The sequence below is a fragment of the Sebastes umbrosus genome, chromosome 7 (genome assembly GCF_015220745.1).
Source record: "Sebastes umbrosus isolate fSebUmb1 chromosome 7, fSebUmb1.pri, whole genome shotgun sequence".
NCBI classification, from domain to species: domain Eukaryota; kingdom Metazoa; phylum Chordata; class Actinopteri; order Perciformes; family Sebastidae; genus Sebastes; species Sebastes umbrosus.
The window spans coordinates 18,001,079-18,018,837 of record NC_051275.1 but is presented as its reverse complement, the minus strand read 5'-3'; the positions used below and the strand labels follow the sequence as shown (position 1 = coordinate 18,018,837).

The following is a 17,759-nucleotide window of genomic DNA, read 5'->3' as shown; positions in this document are numbered from 1 at the left end:
AAAACACAAGTGTCCAGATGTGCTGACAGACATAACCACATACCAAAGCAGCCCTTTGTCTACAAATATGGACATGAAGAGAGTGAATATTTTTGTAGTTATATTTTAACTTCATCATTCTCTGGCAAAGTTATTCGCAAGATTATGGCAGCTGTCAATCACTCGCGAACTCCGATCAAGCGGTCAAACTAGGCAGCGCTGATCAGTTATGAATCAATATTCTGTTACTGTAATGCCTATTTCACTCCTCAAATGTTTTCAGAAACATCTTGCACTACTGTCTGGATATAGTGACCATTTTATAAAAATAACTTTTTAAAATCACATTTGCTCCATTTCTACCCACTGCTGCTTTAAGCCAAGTTTCTCTGAGAGTCACAAAATCTGTGTCTGCCTGAGAGAGTAATATATTCAAGTGATCAGGTTTCTGGTGCTGGAGTAGACTTTGAATATTGAAATGAATCAACCCGAAGCCTTTTCTGGTCTTAAAGGGACTGTTTGTAAGAATCAGAAATTGGTTGTTACAGCGACACCTGTGGCCGTTAAGTCAACGAAAGTCAGCGTCCTGTTGCTCGCGCTCGCCCATGTGCAGGGGCTACCTGAATGTGAGCGAGCACCCGTCGAAACAGTGAGGCGACACACGACAGCTAAAATCAGAATATCACTCTGTATTTCAGCTGCTTGACAGTAATGTTAGCTGACCAGACAAAGGTCTCTCCATGAATCAATGCTGATCCTGGTGTTGGCTTTTCCTGCTTCAGCCTCCCGACCGCAGCCGGAGGAAACAGGGGAGACACCGGCATCCGGTCGAAGACGATAATGTTACTCGCTGCGGAGTCCCGTCACTTCAAATGAAAAAAAAGTCATAGTATAGTATGTCGAAAAATTCCATGAAAAAAAGTCATAATATAGTATGTCGAAAAATTTCATGAAAAAAAGTCACAAGTTAAGTATGTCAAAAAATTTCACCGACAAAAGTCAGTGTAGTATGTCGAAAAATTTCACCAAAAAACGTCTTGTATAGTATGTTGTAAAATGTCATGAAAAAAAGTCATAGTATAATATGTAGAAAAATTTCATGAAAGTCATAGTATTGTATGTCCAAAAAAGTTTTGAGTTTTTTAAAAAGTCAAGTCTGCACACAGCTGTTGTTGCCTGTTGGGCTTCAGTTTGATGTGTTAATATTTGAGCATATTTTATTTTTATCTGTGAGGGTTTCTGGACAATATGTCATTGTTTTTTGTTGTTTATTGATTTCCAATAAAAAAAATATTCAGACATTTGCATAAAGCAAACCACTCCCATGTTGACAAGAGTATTAAAAACTTTACAAATCTCCCGTTTTGAACAGATAAAAAATGTGTGATTAATCATGGACAATTGTATGATTAATTGCGATTAAAAGGACTGTTTGTAACTTCTAACACGTCTAACTCTCCAATGCTCTATTTTAACAATGACATTAAAAGGTCCAGTGAGTAGGATCTAGCAGTGAGGTGAGGAGATTGCTACTGAAGTATCTCCCGTGTACCAAGCGTGTTGGAGAGCTACGGTGGCCAACGCAAAAACACGAATGGCCCTCTCTAGAGTCAGAGGGCCAACAGAGAGCGGCGGCGACAGGAGTGTGTTACGGAATCAACTCCGGCCCAAGCATGAAAAGTTGACAGAGTTTGGTTTGTCCGTTCTGGGCTACTGTTGAAACATGGCGGATTCCGTGGAGAGGTGACCCGCTCCCTATGCAGATCGGCTCATTCTAAGGTATCGAAAACACAACTCTTATCAGGTTTTATACACTAAAGAAAACACTTATATTCAATTTCTGCCATTAATCCCCTTAGTTGTTAAACACTTGCATTTTTTTTTTTGACTATCAAAAACCCAGAGTCAATGATCTATTGTGAATACTTTGTATAGGTACTGCATTTTCACTGGCCATTCAGTAATAAATGTATTAATTCTAATGAAGTAGTTGTTTTGATGATCATTTTTCCTGTTGCTTGTCCATCATGTTGCAAATTAGTAATTACAGTGACAAGATGTCTTTGTGTACTTGAGCAGTAACTAGTTATAGAAGCACGCTACACCGGTTCCTTTGTGTTACTTTATTCAGATCAAGATACAGTAGTACAGCATCCCAATTTTGGAGAGAACTCAAAATAAAAATAAAAGCACGGTCTTCAGGATAGAGGACAATCAACAACAAAATGAGAGAGGGGACGGGGGAGGAGAAGGGAACTGCGTGAGTATTGCAGGGAAAGACAAAAGTTTCTTTTATCAACAGAGACGATACATTTATTCAACCCGCCCATAAGCGCCCCAGCTCCCACCCCATAATAAAACATTATGCAGCCTTACATACACATGAACCATGTCCCCCACCCCACTTTCTTTGAAAGCATGCACTTGTTTTCCATCGTGTAGAGATTTGTAAGCAAGAATCTAGGGTTAGTTTTGCCATCCCATTAACGTCCAAGCAATGAAGTGTCCCTTACAGAAAAAGAACATCGTCTCTTTACAGGATAGGTGAAAACGGTTTACCCAGGCATACTAAAAGAAAACATCACTGCTTATCAAGGTCATTGGCACAAAGATTAAGAGCAATGCCGAGAACATATTGCAGAAAATCACAACTGACAACTACTTCCCACCCTAGCACATCAACAAAATCACTGAGGATTTGGAGGAGGGATAATTATGAGCAACACTTTACGACTGAGCTGGTCCCTATTACAGTGGCCCGATGTAATTCATTTGTTTGACCAATTCAATCAGTGTTGCTGCAGAGAACAAACAGTGCACAAGGGCATGGTAGGCTGGTTGATAGAGTTGGAAAAGGACACTAGTTGAAGTTGATTAGTACATGCAATCATTGAGAGAGTTCATCAGATTACATGCAGTAATGGACACCCCTTTGTCCAAGCTTTACACAGAACAATCATGTGAAGCATTTCACAACAGGTTTGGTCTGCTGGAAAAAAAAAAGAGTCTAGTAGACCTGCACAGACTTTTCAATCACTTCTCTCGAGAGCCACAGCAGTGTCTCAGGGAAAAGAGAGCGATCAAAGGGCTGATTTGGGAGGAAGCTCTGCAAAATAAACAGCTTGCTGCACCATCTGCTGCTCAAAGTTTGTGTCTAGCATTGGGAGAAAAGCGCCGCAGTACAGAGCGTTAGCACAGCCCTAGGTGCTAGGTAGCGAACATAGACATGTGGTAAGCTGCAACGATTGTGGCTGAAGTACAACAGTGGCCGAGGATGTAAAAGGGAGGAATGTGAGAAGGGTTTTGGTTAGCAATGCTTAGCTAGTACAGTAGCACATTAGTCAGCATGCACTACTTAATGCAATTCCATCACACTTTGCCTGCGTTAAAGCGCCCATTTACAGCAAATAGGTTAACGAAGAAGCCTGTGCTATGCCTGGATATGGTCTACTATTGGACATTAAACAAAAGAGAGAAAAAAAATGATAAAAACAATTGTTAACAGCTTTTTCTATACATTTACCAGTTGTTCCTGAACATCAATAAATATCTTGTAAAAGTGTTTGCGTTGTTGTCTTGGGTGGTTGTCTGGTTCAGCCATGTTGGGTTGGTTATGCTAGGGCCAGAACTGTGTAAAAATGAGAAAACAAGAATAAGATTTCTTACTACCGTAAGTTCAAAATTCCTGTCAGATTTGATTCATGTCATTTAAAGTTTGTTTACAAAGATAGAAAGGAGAGAATGCTTACCACTGATAGCCTCCTGGGCAAAGTACTTGACATCCATGTCTGTGTCCGTGGCCAGCTTCTCCAGCACTGGCTTCACTTCTGTTTGAAGGGCACTTTAGGACAAAGACGATGGGTATTATTAAACAAATTGACAATGCTGGTTCTTGATTTCAGTGTGATGGCACATTTGTGTCCGTGTGGAGAGAAAACATCTGATGCCAACATACTTGCTGTCAAGGACGGGGCCGATCTTCTGAAGGGATTTGGCCACGTTGAAGCGAACGTTAGCCACCTGGTCATTGGACATCTTGAGGACCACTGGTAGCATCTGCTTAGTGGTGATGTCCTGGCCACATGCCTCTGACAAAGCCTGAGACACACAATACAGATGGTCACCAACAGTAAACATTTACAGACAATGGACAAATACGTTTTTAAAAAAAAGAAACTAATACAGTTTAAGACAGACTGATTAGTACAGAAAAATGTGTCGCATTAATGGAAAGTTTGACTCACGTTGATGCAGAATAGAGTAGTCATCCTGTGGAGGTAATTGGGGTCGTTGGCCATGCCCAGCACTTTGGGCACGATGGTGTTCTGAGCCCACTCCGCTCCAAACTTCTCCACCAGCTTCATTAGGTTACAGGTGGCCGCCTCACGGATGGCATACACTGGAAAATGACAGTGACATACAGCATTCTGTGTGAATGGTATTCTTGAGTTTCGTCTATTTATGGGACTCCATGATGTAGAGGAAATCACGTGGCTCAGGTCTCGTTTGTTTGACAGCACCTGGATGTTGCTCAATGTCCTTCCGGATCATACTCTTCATATACTCAGAATCATTTTATGCTCAACAGATTATAAAACCCTGGAGGCAAATTTGTGGCAATAGGCTATATAAACAATAGAAAACAGCAAACTTAAAATACTCAGTCCGGCTCTCGGGACTAGGCAGGCATGATGGGAAATGTGGGTCGTCTCGGACCTTAAAATCGAAAGTCAAATCGAATTGTGGATTTGACTTTGCTTGGCTCACATACCCCCGGTCACTGCTTGACTGAAGCCAAAGGTTTTGCCCTTTTGGAACTAATGGAACGAGTTCTACTCCGGAAACGAAATTGAAGTCGAAAGAAATCAGTTTTTGGCCAAAATCTAAAAAATTGGGCACCCTGGACTTCTAATCCCGAAAAGGCACAACTAGACCACACTGTCAACCATCATACCAAATTTGAAGTTCCTAAGTGAAATCGTTTCCGAGTTCTGCTCCGGAAACGAAAGTGTGACGCGGACGGACGGAAGGACGGACGGACAGACGGACAGACGCGCTATATACCCCCGACTACGTTGTGGGGTATTATAAACAATACTGATGTGACTTAATTCACACAGACAATATTCATATGATGGAAACGTCTTACAAAGTCTAACTTCACTCAGTATACTGGGTAAATACAGAGAAATTTCTAAGTATCAATTATCAGGAAGATTAAAAACATCGGAAATCATGGCATTTGTATGTCATGTGAAAAGTTAAAATGATAGAAAAAGACAGCTTTGTAATAGAGTCAGTGAGGCAAAGACTCTGGGCTGATTTTGTAGTCCTGTCTTGCTTTGAAGGACTTACGTAAGGGTGGCACAGCCCTAACCCCAGCCACAGCCAAACACACACACACACACACACGGAAACTCACACCAGCAGCATTCCAATGATGTAACCCAGTTGGCCCTTTGTCCTCAATAGCGAGCGTGTGTGTGTCTCTCTAATTGGAAAACTTGATATGAAGAGAACATTATATACTCCGAGTGAAAAATGTGTGCAGAAGTCAATGTGTCCGGGTTATAAAATGGAGCAGGGTGTGTTGTGTAGCTCTACTGGTACACAGCTCTTCCAGAAAATGAATATCGGGGATCGTCTCGCAAAACAGTTTAAACTAGAGAGAAGTAGGGCTGTCAAAATCGTCCAAAAATGATGTTCGAATATACGTTCTAAAACTACCTGAATAACTATCTGAATAACTAGCATCCACAAAGTAGGTTAATAGAGCAAGTATGACAGAGCACAACAGAGTAGCTTAACAAATTCAGACTCCAGTGACACAAATTCTGACAGCTTGTCACAAACTTGTACTACAGGTTGTAATTGTCTTTCACATTTCCGTTTCCATACTCACAGCCAAAGACGTTTGAAAGAAGAGGGCTCTTATTCACAGCCTTGTATTAGCATGTACATGATAGCAGAGAGCTGCAGTTTGCCACATCTCACATAGCCCCCAAATTTTCTCACTAATAGTGCAGTATTCGAGCGATAAGAGGAGACCTGTCTGTCAACTGGCCGTGCTCAGGTGTGCAAGAGCAGTGATGCTTGGAGATAGATCATTCAAAAAAGGGCTAGTGCATTATAAAAGTTGTCACAGGCTGCTGCAGAGCACCAGGGGCCAAACATAAAATGATCAAGACTGGAAAATGTGCGAACGAGAGATTTGGGGGTTAGTCCCCAGGAAGTTTAAAGATTTTTGGGAGGGTATTGTGTTGTAAGAACAGAAATAAAACTAGAAAACAGGGACAATATTTGGACTAAATCTGAATTCATAGAATAACAGTATTGCCAATAAAGCTGCTTACATAAGCATCTCTGTTTAAGCAACCACTTGTAAAAGACATGCACAACGTCATGCCACAAAACAGTAGGTTTTTGGTCTCAAGTTCAATTTGTTAATACTAGGGCTGTCAAAGCCAACGCGATAATGCGTTAATCCAAATTCGTTTTAACGCCACTAATTTCTTTAACACATTGACGCAACTTAAAATGTTTTAGGTTGTAGCCGGCTCAGTTTTAAAGCTAGAGTGAAGATATTGGTATCATATGAAACAAGAAAACCTAAGAAATCCATTGGTGATTAATTTGCGATTAACTATGGACAATCATGCGTGTAATTGCGATTAAATATTTTAATTGATTGACAGCCCTAGTTAATACTTTAGAAAACCCATAAAAGTGCCTTACCGTGGTCAATGAGCCAGGCCATACAAAGGGTGTTGAGCTTCTCATCAAAGAATTCCACTCCCTGAGAAATCATGGACACAGTGAAATTAGAGCACTTTTCTGGATGTCTACAGTCAAATCAGGCCTGATAAAGTCTGTTTGTCTGTACATTGCTAATATTTCTGGTTCTACGCATGGTACTAATTAAAAAACAACAACTTTAAAACATATTCTATATGGGTTTCAGCTGTGTTCCCAGACTCCATGACTCACCAGCTGTCCTGCCAACAAGGGCATGTACTCTATGATGGCGAGGCGGACCCTCCACTTTGCGTCCTCCGCCAGCTCCACAATGGCCGGCAGCAGTGACTGGGAGAGCTGACGGATGCCAATCACCTCGTTCACACAGTCAAGGTTGGAGATGATGTTGAGACGCACCTCGGGGCACTGTGACAGAAAAACTAAGATTAGCGTGTAAAGCTTATGGCAGCACGCCTTCATCAAAACAAAATATTTCCATAGACAAATCATTCAAAGCTAGAAAATCTGCATTCCAAGTGCCATTGAAATTACCAGCAACAATGGATCTAAAAGTTGGGTAATTGGGATCTTAATGTAACATAGGGAGCCCTTATATTACAGGATATATAACCTGCATAAAGTCTAATTCAGTTTTTGTTATCCAATTACAGTCCAATGCATGTTATCAATCTCTGACTTATGTCAATCGAGACTGTAGAAGGAGTTGTTGCTGAGTTTTGTTGCCAATGTTCATTGTAGACTTGTTGTAGGAATAATCCAAGATGAAAGTAGTACGGCTATTTCAATAAAAGGTGGAGCTCTACAGGCATTGTTTGCTTTGATGGTGTGCAACCTTTTTTCTACTCATGAACCGATTAGACACATCCTATCTCATAAACCTGATATAATCTACATTTTAAAAGGTTTTAACTTCATATTGAATAACTCTAGCACCGTTTTTACTCTCTCAAAGGTGTACATTTCTTGTCTCCAGCCAAGCCCCTTGACTTCCAAGTAGTTTTGTCTGGAATAACATAAACAAGGTTTATATCCAAGAACCTTAAATGGAGATCTGCTTTAGTTCAAATTTGGACAGGCTATGAACAACTGGAACAGCCACATTTCTATCCATATATTCCAAAAAAACAGAAGCCCTAAACTGCACAATGATTTAACACTCAGTCAGGCTTGTTGATTACGTGGGAACAGAGAAGCACCCAAATAAGGCACAATAACAATTTGAAATAATTCAGCTTTTAAATGGACGGCATGTCTGTAGAACATTCTCCATCTTGCTCCCTTTAAACTGTCCTCAGCACCTTGAATTATTGAAATTTGCAAGTCAAAGCTGTCAGTTTGGACATAAATCTAATTAGACACTCTTGGTCTTGCGTTTGTGCTTTGAGGAAATGGGGCCATCTTTAAATAGGACTAAAGAAAGAAGCAGTGGAAGAGCTGACAGCCTCAAGTCTTCCAAAACATTTATATACATTTGTGGCTAAACTGTCAAACTCATGTCTAATCTCAATATGCAAATTAATGTCATGGAAATGTATTCATAGGACAAGATGTGACTGGGCTACTGTTGTTCTAGATGAACCTGTTACGTTAGCTGATGAATGTCCTTGCACATGCTCTTTCCACAACCCAGCCCATGATAACTCAAAACACATTGCTGTACAAATGTGTTACTGTAACAGCTCCAGGAACAAATCATTTCAAAAGGTATGTCTAATATTGACAGTGACTGGAACCATAGTCTACATTTATTACTTACTAATGTACACAATCAAAATGCATCTAGCAATAACTTGTGTAGTTGCACTGTGTCCAGCTTTTCATTATGCTTCCCTCTAAACACAGCAATTTGGTTTTCTAATTGTAAGGATTGTTCTAAGCGTCAGTCTGGCTGCCAACTGCATGAATCATCCTCCTACCCAGCCAGGTGGCAGCCAGGTACATGTGGTGGCTGTGGCTAAGTGGCTTTACCCTGTCTCAGACGTGCTGATCCTCAAATGCCAAAGAAGTTGGTCAAACTCAGGCGCTTCACAGGAAGCTTTTGTTGTGAATGTTACCAAACTAAGCACTGCCTTGAGGATTTCCAAAGCCAGCTGTGTAAAATATAAAAAAAGAAATTGAGGCCCACGATTACAATTCTGCATTTCCTTTACCTCGTCCTTGAGCTGAGCCAGGAAGAGAGGCAGTAAGTGCTCTATTGTGTTGTCCTTGCCCAGGATGGTTGAAAGGCCCATAATGACTGAGGCCAGGGCTGACTTCACATGCTGGTTGGTGTCTGAAACAAGTTCCTGGTCAGAGAAGGGACACACAGGAGACAGAGAGATCAGCACAAACAAATAGTTGACACAGAAAGTATGTAAATAAACATTAAGACTACTGCTATGGGTCATATTCACGACACACTACAGAGAGGGAAGCTATAATCTAGGCCACAATCGTGTAATACGCAGAAAAGTGGACGTAATACTAGTTCAGATAACAAACAGTCATTACAGTTATCTACTGTAGGGGAAATAAGTTCAAACATGTTGTTGACAGAAACAACATAATATAATTATGGGGCACAGAAATGGCCTATTACCCTGTTATGCTCACTGATTATATCAAACATAACTGATCAAACCAATATCACATGGAAGCTTTTAGTAGAAAGAAGTACTAGTAAATTGTATGACTTTTTTTTATAGCTTTCTAAGGTTGTTTATCAGTGACAGAATGACCCTTTGTGACACTGATCTGTACCTTTTACAAACAATAGTTTATAGATCCAGGAATTTCACTGCAGGTCCTCCTATACTGCCATTACCATTAGTGAATTAAAACAAAATAAACTGGTAATGATATAAGATTTTTTAATCAGTAGCACTACGACAGAACTTATTGTTGAACAAAAAAAACAACAGTGCCACCTGCTGTTCAAAATCTGACCAACACTGGCACACAGACACATAATGTCTGTATAATGTATAACATGTCCCCTTAACAGCCTGGGTACCGTTAGTGGGCATCTTTGGATATCTAAATGTCTGCCATCTCTACCGGTTATAGCCAGACCATCTGTGGTGTATGTGACGCTGTTTACTTGAATGGAACTTATAGATTACTCAGATCAATAGCATCAAAGCAAACACCCGGATCATCAGTGTCGAGCAGTGGAAATATTTCTATTCCTGACCTACACCAATATGCTGTCATCCATGATCTTGTCATAAGATCATGTCTTACTCATTAACTGCTGAGATCTGGGGAAATTAAGTCTCAGTAGGGTAAGCAATACACAGCTTGTAAACAAAACCAGTTTTACCACAGTTGGAAGAGAAAAACAAAAAAAAATTGAAAATAAATCATTACTGTGTGTTTTAAATGTTCATTCAATTTTACAGAGCACTTCCTGGCTCAACCTACTGTACTTATGAGCACACCGTTTTTATAAGCAACTGACAATATATAATAGACAGTGTAGTATACACACTTTAATTTTCATATCTGTATGAGTGGTTTGAAAAATGCTTTCTAAAAACACTGTTTTGACAACTTCTGTTGCTTGCCCTTTAGGCCCAATTACCACACTTGAGATATCAGCAATTCCGTTGGTAAATAAAATATTATCAGTATCAAAAGGAATAATGGCCAGCATTATAAAAGTAAGACCAAGTTGTAAAAACAATCGTTTTCATTTAGTCAGATACCACATGCATAAACGCTTTGGGGAAGACTATAAAAAGATAAGCCTCTAGTCCTTTTCCATGCTTAACACATAGCAACTCAAAGTGTTTTTTGTTCAACTGAGAAGTAAAGCAGCAGGGAAATGTCACAATGAGACAGACAGAAGTTTATTTTTTACCTTGACACAGGGCAGAATGTGAGTCATGATGATTTGCTCACGATTGTCCTCTGGGAGGTTCTCACAGAACTCTAACAAAAAGAAGAAGAGTACATCGTCAATAATGTGGAACAGACTGGACAAGAAGCGGAAACAAGCTGTTCAGTTTGTTTTTTTTAATTACTGTGTGTTCATGTACTGACCTTTGACTTTGTTGGCTGCAGCAGCACGGACCTCAGCTTCACAGTCCTTCAGAAGATTCTGGAAGGCCGGGACCAGATCGTTCTTGGTGATCTCTGGTCCCACTGCTTTCTGGAGCTACATTCAGAGAGAAATCAACATGTCTCAATATCCAAATAAGCATGTGGAGATATAAATATCAATACAAAAGACATGGATGGATTTTAATGGAGAATCGGGAATAAAAGGGGGGTTAAAAAAGAGACAGAACATTAACAAGTGACATACCAACTATGATGACCAAAGTAATATCTTTACCCAATCCTTTTCAATTTTCAAAGTTTAGGCTGTTCTTTAATTGAGTCGGAAAATTGGCTCCAACAATAAGCATGCTTAGATGCAGATAAACCTTCCATTAAGCCAGTTCCGGCATCACATGCCAAAGGCCTGGATGCATTGCAACAGTCTGGTTAAGCAGTCTGAGTAAGACAAACCCAGTTAAGGATGATCTACGCCAACATTAAATAGGTTACTGTGTCATATAAAGATCAGCAGCATTCTTTTCTTTGTCAACTGTCTGCAACTGCACAGCGGCATGGATAGATTTTGGTGCCAATATAAAGCCTCAAAATATAGCCTAGCAAGTACCCTTAAAAAACTAGATGTTGAGAAATAAATAAAAGGTTCAACATGCCCACATGAACCTTTTAATCATTGAGTCAATGATCAATAATGTTTTTTAGCAAATGTAATGAATATAAAATAAAAAATAAACCTAAAAAAATAGTTTGGTGAAGGTTTTCTGAATGAGCTAAATAGACTGGATTCACTGAGTTTCATCAAAGTGCAGTACAGGCAGAGGGATGCAATTAAAGTGGACTTTTAATCACCTCTGAATAGATTATCAATCCTCATTTATTTTTTTTCCATAGTGTAAAGCGTCTTTGAGTAATTGAAAAGCACTATATAAGTTGAATTTATTATTATTATTTATGTAATTGTCATCAGGGTCTGAAATTAGCACCCACCAAATGCAGGTAAATTGTTGTCAGTGGCAGGTAAAACTGTCAAGCCATCCGCCACTTAAGCGGGCAGGGAAAATGCTTGGGATGCGAATCCAGATTCGGTACCCATTGAGAAAGTTCCTAGTTGTCATGCCTCTGTGACTATCGATTCCTTTTAACAATGCTTTCCGACAGTTACGCATGAACAAGGAGGTACCGTCATATGCACGCTGTATCAATGTCGGCACATGGTCGAGTACTTGCTCAGGATGAAGGGAAGGCTGAAGCACATACAGAAAGAGGACGGACCCACCGGTCTATGTGTACATCAGATCTAAAATGTTATTCTTTCATTTAGCGCATAGATTTAAAAAAATGGCAGATAAAATTTCCGAGTGTCAGACAAAAAAATAAATACTTGCCTGCCACCGTGGCAGGTAGTGAAAGAAGTTAATTTCAGACCGTGATCGTTATCAATCCCTTTTTAGGTGGAAGTAAATACAAACTGGTTTTATTGCTTTATCTTTGTTTCCTGAAATTTCAACTGACTTTCTGGGAAATGTTTTTTGGTAAACACCCACAGTCAGATGACAATTTAATTATACAATCTCATCTCTGTGGATCCGGTTCAAAGATATGTCTGGGGCATGCTTTTTCAAGCAAAGCACATGATTATGAAGGAATGGAAACCAGTTAGCCAAACTCATTCAAAGGTGAAAAATTAGCTACAGCTTTCAACACATAGCTCTAATGTGAAAAAAACCTTTGCATACAAAAGACTGTTGTATGATGTGCACCAGTGAATGCATGTTATCTCTATTCATCAGTGATGCAAACACATTTATGGTGAAAAAAAGAGCACGCTACCCAAAGTAAAAAAAATATATCCAACAGCGCAATATCATAGAACCATGCAACGAAGGGCTGTGCTAAATGCTTAAATAAAAAGGAAATTTCAAAAGTATCTGGAGTAGCCAGCTAGTAGCAAAAAAGTAGTCAGCTTATGCAAATTTGATTCCTCTGGCACATTCTAATGCCACTATTCATCATATAAACTGATCTTTATTATTGCATATTTTAATGAGTTTGTCTGCCTGATTGTAAACATGTACAGTGAATTATTATAAAGGCGAATTATGCTTCTAGTGCGTTTTAGCCCACACAGTCTGTAAATCCCTATTAATATTTAAAACCAAGCCTATTCCTGACTGATCAGAACTTTTTAATTAAAAAATAATAAATAAGGTCTAATGATTCTCATCTATTTATTGACAACTTCACTGCAAGGTTAACCAAGACATGCCACAACAAAGGTTAATGTAATGTTTTACTAGAAACATGAATGCACTCTTATTCAACAAAAATAAACAAGGTTATTTTAAGGGGAACATGTTTTTAATCCCATGTCTTATCTAGCCTATTTATTGGTTTTAAATTAAATTATTTATAAAAATAACAAAACATGTGAATCACTTGACTCAAATCATATGAATACTAAATCAACTCAACTTCATGTTGCGCCCTGGAAAATAGTAATCATGAGCACATGTCAATATCGTTTGAGCTAAAGGGTTCTTAGAAAATGGACAACTTGAAAGCAACTCTAAATATGACTCAATTGCCATGTTTTGCCAAGACAAAGAAGTTGGGGGAAATAAGTTGGCTGCTTACCTCAGAGAACTTGTCAGCCACCATGTAGCGAACCCTCCAGGATTTGTCTTCTGCAGCCTGGCGCAGGGTTGGCATCACCAGGGTCTCAAGGTCCTCCTGAGGCAGCAGAGTGGCGATGCTGACACATGCCTCCACAGCCAGCAGTCGCACTGAGTCCTGATGGAGAAAAATAATAGAATCAGTTTGGCCATCCCTGGGTTCAACAGTCTGTGAGGACTGCAGTACACAGGGTACAACAGCAATTTAGGTTGAGAAAAAGGAAGATGAGTGATCATACCTGCTCATCAGAGGCCAAAGCAGTGAAGAGGGAAATGATGTCACTTTTTACATAATCCAGCTCCAGGACTTTGGCAAACTCCCCCAGCTTAGATGCTGCAGCACGACGCACCATAGGAGTGTCATCTGAGCACAAGGTGCGAAAATGCCTAGAGATAACCACAAACAGACATTTTATCAGAGAAAAGTGACTAACCAAACCTGGTTAGAAGCCTGAAACAATCACCTCAGGTATACATTAAATAACATGCCTAATGTCATGTCATACATAAGGTACAAAAATGCAAATACGGATTTAGTGCACTTACTGACGGATCTCAGCCTTGACAGTGCTGGAGACGCGGGGATAACAGACACTAAAGAGGCCGCAGGCAGATGTACGAGAAGTGAACCAGTCACCACTGGCCAGCCGCTTGACTAAAGGCTCAAAGTGGACCTCCAGGTCAACTGGAGAGTGCTCCTGAGAGATCTTCCGCAGGGACTCCACAGCTTTGTCTCTGACTACTGTCTCCTCCACTGTAGCTAGGCTCTCCAGAGGAGGCTGTGTATCAAGAAGGAATAAGGTTAGATAGGGTTAGTGTTTTTCAACTAGTCACATATACAAGACATATGAAGATGTTTATGTATTATTCTAGACTTCTAATATGTACACAAATGTAGAGGGCAATACCAAATACATTAATAGTTCAATCTTCATAGATAATGTTACAATATTTTGGGTTAAGGCAATTTTACGCATTGTGGTCTATGTGGGGAAAAAAACAAAACTTTAAAACTTCAGTAATTTCTAGGGCTGTCCCAAATACAATTTTTTGCATTTTTAATTCACCTTAAAAACAACTACAATGGCATTCGGAGAGCGCAGACCTCCGCCAAGGTGCGTGACTCTCATTCAGCAGCCTTGTTATGTCTCTATAACGTTACACTACGTTGTCTCTCATCCCCTCATCTACCGCTATTTTCTTTCTCACCGCGGACGGCCAGCAGCTGCCGCCGCACCTCGGAGTCTCGCCACACATCCAAACACGTATCTCTCTGCTCTCAGAAGGAAGATGGCGGGGTCATGCGTCATCAGTTACACTGCGCATGTGTAATACCCTGTGGTCTTAATGCTCAGGCTGATCGGAATTTTTAAAGAAAAATCATGAATCCGGATCATGATCTGGATCGCCACCAAAATCTAATGGACTGTTCATTGTGCCACACCCCACCCCTCTAAAAAAATTCATTAAAATCCACAGCGAACTTTTTGAATAATCCTGCTAACAGACAGAAAGACAGACAAACAAACAAACCAACGCCGGTAAAAAAATAGCCTGTAATCAGTAATGTGTGCGAGAGACACACACAGCCTGATATCTAAACTCTCCAGTGACTTACCAAAAGACAGTGGACGTACTCTGGCCCTCCCACCAACATAGTGAAATTGCCAAGCTGCTCAGCCAAGGCCAAGAGCACCTCATCTTCATCATAGATGGTGTCTAGGGGGATTAGAAGAAGACTCGTTAAAAACTTAGGAGCACATATATATTTTCAGTTCTGAAATGTAACACATTGACTGACAGTTATTGCAAAAGCTTGGAGTGGTTTAAAGTACAACACATGCAGCATTTCTCTATGTGACAACCTTTTGATAATAAAAACTGATGTCATAACTGCTGTGTCTAACATCAGGTGATTTATATGATTCACTTTTATTACCTGTGAGGAAAGGAAGGAGTTCAGTCCGAGTCCTCTCAACACCAAGGGCCAGTGCAATGGTGGACAGCTTCTTGATGCTGTTCAGTCGTAACTGTACACAAAAATGGGCATTCATTAGGGTTCACAATAAAGTGTAAGCACATTTAAGAAACAGTGTCAATAAATTAACGTTAAGCCCCGCTTGTACCTAGCTAACATTAGCCCAAGTTGTATTTAAAAGAAGGTATGTCAGTTACAGTCTTGGCTACGGTCCACGTCTTTGCAATAAGTAACGTAGCTAGCTAGCTTTAGTGTGTGTGTATGTATATGTGTATATGTGTATATGTGTGTATATATATATATATATATATATATATATATAAAAATATGTTTTTTCAATACTTTATTTAGAAAGATCAATACAGTAGTTACATAAAGTAGGCTACATGTTCAGATTTTTCATTAAAGAAAATTCAGTAAATATATTGCACAGTATAAAAATTAAATAAATTATACAACAAATAAAATGTAAGGAAAGGAAAATAAGTGGAATAAAAAGAAAAAAGACAATTAGGGTCTGTTAAACAATTGGAATAGATGTGAAATATCTAAATAATCTAATAGTTTTTTGTTGCCAATTCAGTGTTTTCAATCGTAGTCAAATATGTTTTAAAGTCAGTATCTTTAAAAGTGTAAAAGGAGGGTAGTCTTGTAAGCCATATCATTTTGTGGATGTAATATTTTGCTAAGATACTGTATAAATCAAATTGATTATGTAAATTTCATCTGACAAAAAACTGGGATTGTTAAAAGCCAGTGATATCTCAATCAATAAACAATGCACACACATATTGTTGAAGTACCAGGTGATGTTTTCAGGCATTCTTTGGTCATCACAGCTAATATTAAGGAAGTTCCTTCCTTTATTTTCTACTTCAAATATATTGCTTCTAATAAATAAAGCTCAACCCTGTTAAAGCCTTTTATAACTTTAACATTAAATTGATGGGAGTAGTCATTATCCCATAAGACACTGCCAACCCACCTCACAAGGAGCATTGGAAAAGCATTAACAGGGTATTGCACACTGCAGCCACAACAGATAGATGTGAAATATCTAAATAATCTAATAGTTTTTTGTCCAATTCATAGTTTTCAATCGTAGTCAAATATGTTTTAAAGTCAGTATCTTCAAAAGTGTAAAAGGAGGGTATAGTCTTGTAAGCCATATCATAAGATACTGTATTAATCAGATTAATTATGTACATTTCATCTGACAAAAAACTAGCTTTAAAGTCATCATATCAAAAGGTGTTAAACTGAGATAGCTAACTGAATCTAAATGATGTTTTTAACATGAATAACAACAGTGAGCTCGACACACACTGCGGCCTTGCTGTTGTGATAAAACCAATGACCCGGTTAGCTTGTCTTACTCATACTCACTGTATTACTCTTTGCATTTACAGTTTATATTACATTCACAGTTTCTCCAGATAAGCAGTAAACGTCGTAACCATGGCAGTAAACCACCTATATGTGTAGCAGCAGGGTGCGCCCGGTAGAGAACTCCTCACAGGCCTCTCGTTAGCGGTTAGCTTTATGTGCTAGTTAGCATACGTTAGCTGCTAAATCAGACGAGCAGCGGCTGAAACACGTCCTCATTTTTACTGAATAATATAAATGGAGATTTTAAAGTAGTTAAACTCGTGTTATTAGTACCTGGACGTCCTCATTTCGCAGCTCGTCGATGAGAACAGCGATCGGGTAGAGAGAGTCGTCTCCATCAGCTCCGGCCATTTTGGATACTGTTGCAGTTACCGGAATGGCGTTGCTGTGCTGCACTACGGGGTTTCTGACAGAGAAGAGCGGCTTGCAGGGGCTCCTCCCACCTCCACTAACTGCGCTGCTGCTGCCTTCAAGACACCACCGAGAAAAAACGCCAAGGGAACACTTTAGGCCACACAATTAAAACATCACACAAAAAAAATTAAATACTTTATGAAAGCAACGTTATTTCAGTAACACTAAAAGCTCCGAATTGTGTAATAAATAAAATAATCCAATGGTTACAGCCAAAGTCCTAAATATAAAATTATAATCTATACGTAAGTAGGCCAACACTGTAAAGAACGACCTTACAAATATTCACCAAATGTAACCTAAAGACATGAAAATCTGACCCCACTTGTTACATATAAATATAAAGAAGCATAACATTGCCTTCTTCATTATAGATTATAATACAATACGATTATAATAGTACAACTCATCTCTGGACAAACTAAATTACACCCCCCTCTCTCTCTCTCTCACACACACACACACACACACACACACACACACATACTCACACACTGTCACTCATCCATCCAGCTGTGCAGTCAGACATG

The 17,759-nt window shown here is 39.4% G+C and overlaps 1 protein-coding gene across 1 annotated transcript; it reads right to left on the bottom strand.

Annotated features, from left to right (window-relative positions):
• Window positions 1–3,261: 3,261 nt before the first annotated feature.
• Window positions 3,262–17,245, bottom strand: ppp2r1bb (protein phosphatase 2, regulatory subunit A, beta b). The gene is made up of 15 exons (XM_037775275.1): window positions 17,089–17,245; window positions 15,388–15,478; window positions 15,067–15,167; window positions 13,995–14,227; window positions 13,688–13,835; window positions 13,411–13,566; window positions 10,759–10,873; window positions 10,577–10,647; window positions 8,886–9,020; window positions 6,967–7,140; window positions 6,715–6,775; window positions 4,224–4,378; window positions 3,935–4,077; window positions 3,729–3,820; window positions 3,262–3,607 (listed from the first exon to the last, which is right to left on the bottom strand). Exons 1-15 carry the CDS (start codon window positions 17,164–17,166, stop codon window positions 3,591–3,593), a joined length of 1,770 nt encoding a protein of 589 aa, XP_037631203.1. The 5' UTR covers window positions 17,167–17,245; the 3' UTR covers window positions 3,262–3,590.
• Between the last annotated feature and the right edge of the window lie 514 nt (window positions 17,246–17,759).